Source organism: Coenobita brevimanus, chromosome 17 (genome assembly GCF_032717465.1).
Source record: "Coenobita brevimanus isolate Jiangsu-jjx chromosome 17, ASM3271746v2, whole genome shotgun sequence".
NCBI lineage: Eukaryota > Metazoa > Arthropoda > Malacostraca > Decapoda > Coenobitidae > Coenobita > Coenobita brevimanus.
In genome coordinates, this window is record NC_136970.1 from 27,067,383 (window position 1) to 27,080,716 (window position 13,334).

At 41.7% G+C, this 13,334-nt stretch overlaps 1 protein-coding gene across 1 annotated transcript in view; it reads left to right on the top strand.

The window, feature by feature from the left end:
• The window catches only part of LOC145391198 (KICSTOR subunit 2-like), a 45,579-nt gene that overhangs the window by 9,043 nt on the left and 23,202 nt on the right, over positions 1–13,334 (top strand). Inside the window, exons 2-6 of the mRNA XM_080265876.1 lie at positions 1,508–1,619; positions 2,637–2,777; positions 4,447–4,664; positions 5,344–5,481; positions 10,816–10,954. Of these exons, the coding sequence (XP_080122002.1) occupies positions 1,518–1,619; positions 2,637–2,777; positions 4,447–4,664; positions 5,344–5,481; positions 10,816–10,954 (738 nt within the window). The 5' untranslated portion in view covers positions 1,508–1,517. The remainder of the gene's footprint in view (positions 1–1,507; positions 1,620–2,636; positions 2,778–4,446; positions 4,665–5,343; positions 5,482–10,815; positions 10,955–13,334) is intronic.

Genomic DNA, 13,334 nt, shown 5'->3' on the forward strand with positions numbered 1-13,334 from the left:
ATAGCTTATCTCTTGGTGCCACATTCCCTTCTACAGTATCATTTGGATCTCAGTCACTATATGAACACTTTCCTACAAGACACAGATATTTCAGAGATTCAGTTACGTCAGGTTCTTTGGTTAGCAGTAAATCTAGTCTTGCTGGTGTGTCATCACTTCTAAATCTTGTCTCTTTTTTTGAGCCACTAGGTCATTACATTATTCATTGCTATAGCTATTTAACATTATGCTGCCCCATGAATCTTCACTACCTCTTGAGTCCCATTCCTCTCAGTTCACCTAATTACAATTAAAGTTGCCCATCAGGATTATACTGTTGCTTTTCTCAGTCACTTTCTGTAGTTGTCTAACCATGTCTGACAACATGTCAGTATTCAGCCTCATTCCATGCCCTTGTCATAGGGAGGACATATGCTACTGCAGTCCTCTCCTGCCTTCCTTTCTGGTTTCTAATTTCATATTTATCATTTTTCCCCAGCTTGTGTGGGTGGGGGGGGTGGGGGAGTGTTCACAGCCACCGTACCATAGCCAAAGTAGTCAAATGAATTTGGTAATGAATACTTGCCTGTCTGTGGTGACTGTTAATGACTGCAGTAAAGTGTTCCTTGTTACTAATTATAATTACCAAACAGGGGAATCTGTTGCTTACAGTACTGAGTTTATAGTACAGTACAACAGACTAATAATGTGTAGCATAATATACTGCGTTAACTCTTAGATGACAAGATGTTACTCCTAAGTTCAAGACAGTTTATATATGTTAGTTTTGGTCATTAAGAATGTAGAAACTTTTTTTTTTTTTTCTCCCCTGGAGTTAACCCTCAGATCTTGTGATGTTTACCAGTGGTGAGGAAAGCTGTCTGACATAGCCAGAATGAAATAGAAAAGTTGCCCCTATGATTTAAGCTGTTCTGTTGCATGACATATCTTTATATTCATGATATCTCCTGACAGTTTTGTTCAGCTTTAGATATATTTTTCAAACTGGAGGTGTTAAATACAGCCTTTATAAACCCTTCCAGTACAAGAGACATCCCTCGTATTTCACCAGTATTGTGTGGTGGTGACCAGATAAAAATGAAAACTGTCACTGGAGCTTGGGTTAAGGGTTAAATATATACCGGTACTGTAATTCTCATTGCTATGGTACTGTTTCATAAGTGTTGGCAAGTACAGTACTGTATAGTATTGGACAGGTAGATTTTTTTGTACATGGTGTACAGTAAGATCTCATTATAAGCAACCCTTCTCTCTCTCTCTCTCTCTCTCTCTCTTTTTCTTTCCAGTATGTCCACAGAAAACCATGGATAAATTTCCCATTTAAGTTCTATTGAAACATATAAAGCTAATTTGTCAGTTTCCTCAGTGTACAGTAAGAATTATAAGGAAAAAGTATTATTTTGTAACAGCTTTTATTTATAGCAAGAATGGCCAGTAATCCACTGAACCGATATGCTGCTTTTTGTTACATTTTTTTTTATTTATGCTGTATATTATTTTCTTTCAGTTATAATATCATGGCATCAGGGAAGCAGTCAGCTGAGAGTGAGGAGGCAATTCTGCAAGGTCTGCTGGCTCACTTCTCAAAGTTCAGCTATGACAAGGCCAAGGAGCAGGCTGTAAGTGTTGGTTAAAGTGCTGCAGCACAGGCAGTGTGGCAGTATAGAGGGATGCCTTCACTTGGTGGCACTGATATAACCAGACAACACAGTTAAAAATGTCCTTCAGCACTCTCCCTATCCCCTGAAAGGTGGATGGTGAACTGCCAGAGAGGGGGAACGTCAACTTGCGGTCCACCAGTTTGACATCCAGAATAGCATGAGACCACAAAAGCAACAATACAGGCAGTCCTTGTTACAAGTAACTTTTTTCTTATTATGTCCACAGTAAATTGCAGAATAATTACCCATTAAAGTTCCATTGGTACCTAAAGAATTTGTTTTGCCAGTTAATCCCAAGTTTACAACACTTGTACCAACTACAGTGTATGGAGAAAGTTTTGATACATTGAAACAAGTCACTGACTTATAGCAAGAACTGCCTGTACTAGTACAGTACTTGTAATAGTATTTGTAGCTCTACAGTACACTAGTAATAATAGAGCATTGTACTGTGGATGTTGCAGGGAAAATGGGTAGTACAGTATCGCTTAACACATTTTTCATTTTTTATATACAGTAACTTACCACTGTTCACTACTGTACTAGGCTGACAAGATGGACAGTGGAGAGTGAGGGTTGAAGCACATGACACTAGCACATTGGCTTTTATACTGATAAATTGTTTCTTATTTATTTATTTATGAATTTGAACATATACTTCAGTACAGCATAGTAGAGTATATACAAATGAGGTACAGCTGGCCGTAGCATCAGTTATAAATTTATGCTTATCTGCAGCCTTAATATGATTTTTTAAATTGCCGAGAATAATTCAGCATTACACTTATGTTCACTCAACATAGAAGTTGTTAAGAACACACCAGTATTAAATGAAGAAATGCTGTTGTTGTGCTTGTGCTTATGTAATGTCTTGGGTGGTAGATAGCCAGATCAGAACTACTGTAACTACAATACTGTGCTTAACTAATACCTGACAGCTGTCTTTTTTTTTTTTTTTTTTTTTTTTTTTTAAAGGAAAAGGAGCGTGATGTGCGGGGATTCAGTGGGTCAGTGGTGTGGCAGTCACTACTTTCATGTGTGGCTCAGCTGGCCACTGTGGAAAAGCTTTACATGAACCTTTCCTTCCTCACTGCAAAGGGTTTCTTGAGGAAAGAGGTATGCTAAGTTAAAGTTGTATCAGATATTCCAAAAATTAATGGAAGTTGAGTTGAATGGATATATAATTTAGCCTTAAGTAAGGAAGTGGTAACTACCATTATTATTTACAGAAGTACCATACAGTATAATACTGAAGCAGTACTGTAGAGTATTATCCAGGTAAAAATCCCAAAATGGAACAAGGCATGAGAGATGATGATGATAAAACTTGGTTCCAGTTCCAGGAGTTTTATTATTAACAACTAATTTAGGAGGATAGTGTGTTGTGGGAGTTGTTATTGAGCAGGGATAGAAGCACCTGGGGGTTCAGTTGTCATGGGCTGAAGGCAATCCCTCACATGGTGCTGTGTAAACAGACTACCCAAACCCTCAGTTAAACAAAATAATCCTACTGAAGCTGTCCTGGATGATGAATATTCCAAATTTTCTCCCTAACAGTAGTAACCTAGCCTCAAATGGAGTATTATATTTATCATTACAGGCAGCTCCTGTAAAAAATCAAACATGTGTTCCAAATTATCAAAACTTATTCCATATAACTGAGATTATAGCATTTGGGAACTGATAAGTCAGCTGTATAGGTCTGTCTATCTATCTATTGCCAGACGCCTCAATCCCGTTTGGGGTGGCCACAAACAAATCGCCTCCAAGTCGCCCTGTCCCCCACAATTTCACTGCCCCGCTCCCAACTCACACACCCCTCTCTCATATACCTCTCCACCCCATCCCTCTATCTCATCCTCAGCCTCCCCCTCCCTCTTCCCCCCTCCACCTCACTCACATACACTCTCTTCGTCAGTCTTTCACCCTCCATCCTCTCCACATGGCCAAACCACCCCAGTGTGTTCCTCATAACGCTTCCTATCACATCCACATCCACACCACAACGCTTCTTTATATCCTCATTCGTCAGCCTGTCTCTCCATGTGGCTCCACAGGCTCCTCTTAACTCATTTCCACTGCTCTCACTCTTGACTTGTGTCCTTCTAACAACGTCCAAGCTTCACTTCCATACGTTAGAGTTGGTATCACAATACTGTCTTGCTGTATAGGTAGCAATAGAATTTTAACAGGCAGTTGTTGACTTATTGTGATTTTTTTTTTTCATCATCTAATCCTGTGTTGCCCCATGAGGAGCGTAGGAGCCCGGGGTTAGGCAAGTTGGTCCTGACACCTGAGATAAGAGTGTCCAGCCTCACTCATCCCTGAGTGGCATTATGTGAGCAGTAAACCCCAACCATCCCTTGGATATTAACCTATGTTGGCTCAATCTGACTGGAGCGCCTTAATTATCTGCTAAACCACCAGGTGCCATAATTTGGTTATATGGTTACCACCCAGCATAGTAAATGGTTTCCTGGTGTACAGGAAACCATTTGGCTTGTCATTCAGTGTAGAGTCACCCATAGGCAGAAGGAAGAGGAAAGAATGAAGGAAAGAAAGACAGAAGAAGGTGTGTAGAGTCACCCATAAGCTAAAGGAAGAGGAAAGAATGAAGAAAAGAAAGACAAAAGAGGAAGGAAGGAAGAGAGGAAAGAGCAGTCACCCAAGAGCAGCACCACATTGAGTGAGTGGATGGTGAGTTTCCCCACCTACCGCTAACCTGTTGTGAATTAATAACATAAAAGAAGGCAACTGGTAACAAGGACATTATTTTTCCCCCCAGAGTTCAGTCCGTGCCAGTTATGAGGCTTTGAATTCCGAGCTCACTGAGATGGGTACTGAGCGAAGGAGGCCCGGCAACAACAATAATAATAACAATAACAACAATAATGGCAGTAGCACCTCAGCGACCCCAGGCAGCGTGGCTAATGATGGTATCCTGCGCCACCTCTGTTCTCACCTTGTATTGTTTATCAAGGCTCGACTCCAGCTCATCACCTTGTATCCTTTTATTAGAATCATAGCTCAACATAAAGTGTTTTTGACTGAGGGCTTCAGTACCAACACAAAATATAACTTATAAATAATCCAGCTGTGCAGCTCCCTCATATCACATCATTTTCAACGCACCTCACACTCACAGTACAAAATTCAGTTCACAAATTACCCACTGTACCCTCCCTATAATTGAATCTTATACAAAAGACATTTATTACCTCATGCACTCAGCTTTCACAGCACGGACAGATCTGCAAAATATCTCAACTTGAGACCTCTGGAAGCACCTAGCTGGTGCCCAGATTTCTGTAGTTCATCAGATTCCCATTCATTTCAGACTGGGGTAACAACAACAACATCAACAGTAAGCTGACTGGAAAGCTACACAAATCTGAGCTGTTCCAGAAAGAAGATTATAACAGATATTCCTCTGTGAGCCTGTGAGCTGTAGAAAGCATGATGTGATGGGAGTTGGTGGGTTTCCAGCTTCATCCTTCTTATTCCATTTAGTCTCCTTTTATAATATGGAGTTTTTTCTTCTTCCTATCACCATGGATTTTGGAAGAGGATGATGATAATGTTTGAAGCACTTTATGTACCTTTAACTTTCTCATTTTTCATTTGTACTTGATCAGATGGTTTAGGGATTTAAGGCATGGCAGTATTTCCTTAACAAGTGCAGCTATGAGAAGCTGGTTGAGATGTCAACGAACCGGCTGATGAACTTTGAGGAGCTGGTGTGTCAGTTGACCGAGATTAGCACCACCAACAGTCGCAATTTCCACCACCCCATCCTCACACCCATAAAGACAAACTTCACGTGAGTAGCCCTCTCCATATCATGTTGCTATTCTCAATTTCATGTCCAGGTCTCAGATATGCTCAAGCAGGTTTCAACTATAGCACTGTTGTAAAGTTCTGAATATCCTATCTACTTAAATTTGGGGAGGCAATGAATATGATTGTGTGCAACATGCATTTCAGGAAATGAGAGAGTAGGTTGATTACCGTACATACAAGACTGGGGGAAATAGTGGCCAGATTGACTATATCCTGGTCAGGAGGGCTGATTGGAGGTTGGTGAGGGGTGTTAAAGTTATAGGAAGTGAAGGGTGTGTGCAGCAACACAGGTTATTGATATGTGACATGGTGCTTAAGGAGTGGCTGGTGAAGAGGACTTGTGCACCTCGGAGGAAAATATAGAAGTTGAAAAACCAAGTAGTAAGAGATTCCTGCTACAGTATAGCAAAATGAATAGAGTTGTGGCTGAACATGGAGCTGTTGACAGAGGTGTTAATGAACAGTACAATAGCACCCATCTAGCAACAAACTCTCATCCTTTTTCTGTCCAGCTCTCTAATGCAAGTGTTAACCGTTACTTCTGGTCCTTCATGCATGCAACAGGTCAACTCTGGAACTGTCTCCCTCTGTCTGTATTTCCTATTGCCTGTGATCTCCAGTCTTTCAGTTGCAGTGTATCCAGGCATCTTGAAATGAATGGATCTCAGATTTGGCTCTGTTATCTTGTTTTTGTTTTTCTTGGAGGGAACAATCTTTCAGGCTCCTGGCATTTGGTTCCTTCTTCTTGCTTATAAGAAAAAAAAAAAAAAAAAAACAGTCTCCTGAGAGTTACTGATTCAGTGTGTGGCCTGAGAGTTACTGATTCAGTGTGTGGATGGACAAGGGGCCCTCCAAGACATAAGGTAACATGGTGGTGGAGTGAGGGTGTAGGAGCTGCATGTAAGGAGAAAAGAAGGCTTTTCCAGGAATGGAAAAGAGGTGGTAGCAAAGAGGAATACTTGGCTACCAAGCTTAGGGCTAGAAAGGAGGTATACAGAGCAAAATCTGAGTCTCAGAGACATTTGCTGGATAACCTAAATAGTGTTGAAAGGAAGAATATGATATTTAAGGTGGCAGATCAGATGGAGAGGGATAATAGGGATACGGTATGATAGGTGAGCAGTGTGTGAAGAATGATGAAGGAAAGGTAGTGGTGAACAGTGAGGATATTAAAGATGCCTGGAGAGAGCATTATAACCGGTTGCTGAATGAGGAGTGCGACTGGAACAGGCAAGGTTTGGAGTCAGTGGATCCAGTGTTTGGTCCTTGTCCATCCATTGATGCTGCTACTGTGAGCAAGGCAACAGGCAGGATGCAGTTGGGGAAGGCAGCAGGTGTGTCTGGGTTGACTGCTGAAATATTTAAGGCCTCAGGAGACGTAAGAGTAGGTTTGGTTACTGAATTGGTAATTACAATTATATACAAGTGTTTTGGCCCACATGACTAGCTGAACATGATTGTAAATGTTTACAAGGGGAAGGGTGATGGCTTGGGGAGAGGAAATTATAAAGGAATAAAACTTTTGGACTAGATTGTGAAGGTAATGGAGAGTGTTCTAGAAGGTATGTTTAGGGAGAGAGTAAATACTGATGAGATACAGTTTGCCTTTATGTCAGGCATAGGGACAACTGATGCCATATTCATTGTCCGATAGCTTCAGGAAAACATATATACAGTATATAGGAAATAAAAGGGATCTGTACTTGTTGATTTGGAGAAGAATCTTGACACAGTCCCTAGGGAAGTGGTGAAGTGAGAAAATTTGGTATCAAGGAGTGGCTGGTTAGAGTAGTTATGGTTTGTGACTATGTATGTAGGTGCTTGCATCCAAGTGAGAGTGAATGGAGATTCAAGTGATGAGTTTTCCATGAATGTTGGTGTGCATCAGGGGGTCAGTCAGTCTTGACTTCCTTCTCGTTTATCATGGTGCTTGAAGCTCTCTTACATGACTTCAGAAATGGATTTCCATGGGAGATATTGTATGCTGATGACTAGATGTTGTGAAAGGGAGGTGGAGGAAAGATTTAGGAAGTGGAGAGATGGTACAGGGCAGAAGGGCTGAAAAGTAAATGCAGATAAAACAAAAGTGATGGTATCAAGGGCTGGTTGCAGTACTGTCAGAGCAGAGGGAGAGTGGCTATGCACATTTTTTCACAAGGGCATGGGAAGTAATTCCATTTTGTGCAGTGTTTGTGATAAGTGGGTGCATAAGAGATATAGTGGTATTAGAGGTAGACTGTGAGATAATGCAGATTTCATGTGTGTGGTTGTCCTGAGGAGACCATGTGGAGACTGTAAGGGATGAAAGGATTGATCTTGTTGGGGAGTCTCTTGAGTGTGTGGAAGAGTTTTGTTATTTGGGAGTCATGTTATGTGCTGGAGGTGGGACTGGAGCTAGCTCTGTGGCTAGAGTGAGGAGTGGTTGGAAAAGGTTCTGGGAACTGTTGCTTCCCCTGACATTGAAAGAGCTCTTCCTCCATTCTAAAGGATCTTTCTATGTGGCATGTTGAGAAGTGAAATGCGGTATGGGTGAGACCTGGGCAGTAGGGGAAGAGGATGTTTGTAGGCTCAGATATACAGAAATGACAGTGATTGGGTGGATGTGTGGTGCATCCTTGAATGCAAGGCCAGGGGGGACTAAGTTTACAACTGAAGATTTGAGAGGAAGGATGGGACTAGAGTGTACTGGTGTTGTGATGAGGAGGGATATATTGAGATGGTTTGGATATCTGGAGAGCATGGAGGATGACAGTTGGGAATGGAAAATGAGAAATGTGAAAGTCAGAGTTAGGGTTATGAGAACCAGATAAAAAAAAGACCTGGGATGAGGTCATAAAAGTGTGATCTCAGGGATGGGGAACTGAATAGGGAGGCTGCCAGAGATCGAGCAGCGTAGAGACCCACCATTAGGTGACCGAGGCCAGTGCATGCAAGCATATTGAAGCCTTTAATAATGATACAAAAATTCATTCTTAATTGCCTTCACCATCATCATCATCTTTCACACACCTTGCTTCCTCCAGGAAAACTCCCAAGAAGAGATAGATGGCTGTAGTAGGCACATCTCTAGGCTAAGTTATCAGTATTTTTTTTTTTTTTTTTTTCTGTGTCACTTCTCCTCCTTTTCTTGCACTTCCACTAAAACAGTATTCCACATGTCTCTCATGCCACATAAATTTCTTCCTTGTCCAGCATTTTCCTCAACCTCAGTTTCAAACAGTTTTTCAGCACCTTACAGTAAGCTTGATTCTTGTGCAGACAAATGAAAAGTAAAATGTTCTGTGAATTATAAAAAAATGGCTCTAAAATATTACCCTTCCGCCACCCAGCAGTACAATACACAAAAACATAACCATGTCAGCCATCCAGAATCTTTAACACGATAGCTGCTACGTACTTCATATGATGGAAAACGTGTAGCTGCTACGTACATCATATGAACATTTTTTTTTTTTTTTAACCCGAGGCGTCCTGTCGATGTATGGGCATGTCGCAACGTTTTGTCACAGCTAGTCCCATCGACGTAGCAGTACGTCGCGCAATTGCAAGGTTCATAATTTGCACAATTTTCAATTTTCGTGCGTGATTTTTGGTACGTATACACTGGACACCTTCCTCTACAAGATGCCAGGCAGGGACAATGCCTTACCCCTCATGACCTCCCCCTCCCCCTGCATGCCATTGTCTCGGCAATTCACCTGTTATCAGTGACCTGGCCAGTAAAGACAGGGCCAGAGTGATTCCCCAATTGATGACAATGTGGAGGACAAAGTTTACATAGCATTAGAGGAAGAAACAGTCAGAAATGATGATCAGGTAATGTCACCAAAAAAGGTCAGGTATATTGATGTGTTAGCGAGTGAAACAATGCTCGTATTGCCTGTATTACTGTGTGAAAACCAGTATACTCGTACCACATATAAATTCGTACCAAATAAATAAATAAATACCGTTTATGATTGGTGTGAAATAGTTACCCTCCCATAGAACTCGTTTTCTTTGGAGCCAGCCTGATAAAAAACCCAGTAAGGTAAGGAGTACTGCTAGCTGTATCGAGTATTTTAAACCTCAGGTGAGCGATTTATCTATGAATTTTTTATGTTTCTCACCAAAAGCAGAGGTTTGAGCCAAAAAAATTTTTTTCCAAAATTGGTCGGGATTGGGGGGAGTCAGTGGTGGAAAATCAGTTGGGACGTGACGGGTTAATGTGGGTGCATTTCTAATGCCTTTTGGCTTCTCAACTGGAGCTATTTCCATCACCACCCACATTTCCTGCCACCATCCACGCGTGCTCAATAACTCCCTATTACTGTACTAGTATGGAGATGTGCAACTTCATTACTTCACCACGGCTGACCTAAGGTAAATAATGAACACATATATGTTTTTCCTATATTTTTCCATGCACTCTTTCATATTCATATAAGCAAAAATTATTATTATTAATATTATTATTATTATTATTATTATTATTATTTATTTATTTATTTTTTTTTTTTGCATGGGGAGGTAGACCAGAAAGCCCAATGCAGCAGTTGTCAGGTTAACCAAACAGTTATCCTTCTTCATAAACTTTCTTCAGAACTACAGTACATTACACAGAAACTTTCCATCCCAGGAGAGAAAATAGTTCACAAAGCTAAACTGCAATGTGGCCATCTCCCTGCTGTGTTTGAGTACCAGCACATACTGTAACTCACATTTATTCCTTTCTGTCCTTTAAGGTGAAGTAAAATGTACACGGTGAATTACGAAGTTGTGGTAGGTGGGGGCGCCCACCATCCACTCACTCAGTGTAGTGCTGCTCTCGGGTGTCTGCCCTGTCCTCTCCTCCATCCTTGTTTCCTTCCATCTTCTTTTTTTTCCTTCATTCTTTTCTCTTCCTTCTGCCTACGAGTGACTTTACACTCCCTCTTCTGTCTTTCATTCCTTCATTCTTTCCTCTCCCTTCTGCCTGTGGGTGACTCTACACTGAGTGACAAGCCAAATGGTTTCCTGTACACCAGGAAACCATTTACTACGCTGGGTGGTAACCATATAACAAAATTTTGGCGCCTGGTGGTTTAGTGGGTAATTATTGTGCTCCAGTCAGATTGAACCGGTGAAGGTTTATATCCAAGGGATGATTGGGGTTTATTGCTCATATAATGCCACTCAGGGATGAGTGAGGCTGGTCACTCTCATCTTAAATGTCAGGACCAACTGCCTAGCCCCGGGCTTCTACGCTCCTCACGGGACAACGTAGGATTGGATGATGGATGGATGGATGGATGAATTACGAATTATGTATTATTCATAGTGATTGATATTACAGGTATGAGTGTGACATTTTGATCCACCTGTTGAGGAGCCAGATAGAGATGCAGAACTGGGGCTTCCTTCCCTCCCTTCTCCACCTTCATGATGCTCACTCCAAACTCAACAGCTGGCATGCCCTTGTTCAGTCAAAAGAGGTACTGGATCATTATTATTTCTGTCAGTATCATCATTGCCATCTTGTCATCACTGTCATCTGCCATCATTCAGTCATTGTTATGCTATCCTGTTAATCAGTCCTTATAAATAAATTTAGTATTAGAGCTTTGTTAACCCATCAGGAGCATAGGGGTCCATAGCTAGGCTACTCAACTGACACTGAAATCAAGAACAATTAGTCTGTTGTCCTTGAGTGGCAGTATGTGAGCAGTAAACCCAACCTTGCCTTAGACTTAAATTTTATAGGCCACATCTGGTTGCAATACCCATACGGTACCCCACTGGACACCAGGGATCCATTTATTAGTTATACAGGTGCCACATGAATCGGTAGAGAGGCGGCCTGCAGTCCTGATGGACTCAGGTTCGAATCCCGGCTGGGGCAGGGAACAGTTTAAGGATTTGAATTTCATAAAAGCAGACTTTCCTGATCTACCAGATAACCCGCCGACATGTCATAAAAGTACCCCTGCTAATACCAATACACCAGTCCTGTATGAGACAACCCTTGCATGTATTCAATATGGACGGTGGGTGTTAGCGCCGAAGTGGTGACATGTAGAAAGGTGTATGGTATGGAGGACTACTGGGCCTTGAGAGCAGGCTGTGAAGCCTATGCCCAGAAGTCGGACACAAAAAAACAAAACAAAAAAAAACATGTCTTAGTAAATAGTTTAGGATAGACCTCAAACTGTAGATGTAGGTCACTCTTCATGAACCCCATAGAGTAAAAGATGTCTTTCTAAGTGCATAAACTTGCCTTGTAGCAACAAGAGCAAATTAAATAATGCATCAACCAGATTCAAGAGACAAAAGACAAAAGTTCACTTACCAGTGCAGTTCTGTTCCACTGTGTCTGTTTCACACTTAAGACCTGTTCATGACTTTTCCTTCCAATGGATCATATAAAAAATGAAATCACCTGTTTACAGAGAAACATCTCAAGGCTTTCTCAGTTTAGCAGAATCAGCCAACAGAGGGAGGTGTGTAGAAGTGGTGAAATATGTGAAAAATGTCCCCATTTTACTGTTAGTCAAAAGTTCGCTGACATTCCTGCTGACTGTGGTGATGGAAGCCATTTTTATGGTATGGAAATATGAAGCACACAATTGCAGTATTGGAAGGAAGGATACTATCAGATATATGAGCAAAAGTGAGAAATATGGAAGGCAGGACACAGTGCAGGCAAAATTTTGGTTGTTAACTTTTGTTTGAGAGTGTACAGGTAGTATTCTATCTATCTATCTATATCTATCTATTTAGTGCCAGACGCCATAATCCCGCACGGGGTGGCCACAAACAATTCACCTCCACGTCGCCCTGTCGCCCGCCATTTCACTGCCCTGCTCCCAATTCACACACACCCTGTCTCATATACCTCTCCACTCCATCCCTCCATCTCATCCTTGGCCTCCCCCTCCCTCTCCCCCCCTCCACCTCACTCACATACACTCTTCTCGTCAGTCTCACCCTCCATCCTCTCCACATGGCCAAACCACCTCAGTGTGTTCCTCCTAACGCTTCCTATCACATCCACATCCACACCACAATGCTCCTTTATATCCTCATTTGTCAGCCTGTCTCTCCATGTGACTCCACAGGCTTCTCTTAAATAACTCATTTCCACTACTCTCACTCTTGAATGTGTCCCTCCAACTATCCAAGCTTCATTTCCATACGTTAGAGTTGGTATCACAATACTTTCATGTAGTAACTTTTTCACTTCCATGTTCACTTCCCTGTTTCTTATCACTGCCTTCAAGGAACCAGCAACCTTTCTTCCATGTTGTACCCTTTCAAGCACTTCATCCTCCAAACTTCCATCCCTACTCATCACACTCCCCAAGTACTTAAACATACTCACATTTTCCATTTCCTCACCATCCAGCCTCACATGTACATTCACTGACTTCACCTTTCTCAAAGACCATCACTTTACTCTTTCCTACATTCACCTTTTGATTCCATTTCTTACACACTCTCCCAAACTCATCCACCAAGCCTTGCAGCTCCCCTTTGTCTTCACATAACAACACAGTATCATCTGCAAACAACAGTACAGGGAGTTTCCAAACACTACCCTCTCTCACTAGGGCCGCTCCAACATCCACTGCCCTACCTCGTATCTCTTTTATTACCCCATCCATGCACAGATTGAACAACCATGGAGACATGACACATCCCTGTTTCAACCCAACCTTCAGAGAGAAAAATTCACTTAGTTCACCATCCACACGCACTGCAGCCTTAGCACCATCATACATACTCTTCACAGCATTCAGCAATTTCCCATCTACCCTGTATATTCTTAATACTTTCCACAATCCTTGTCTATCCACCCTGTCATAATCTTTCTCC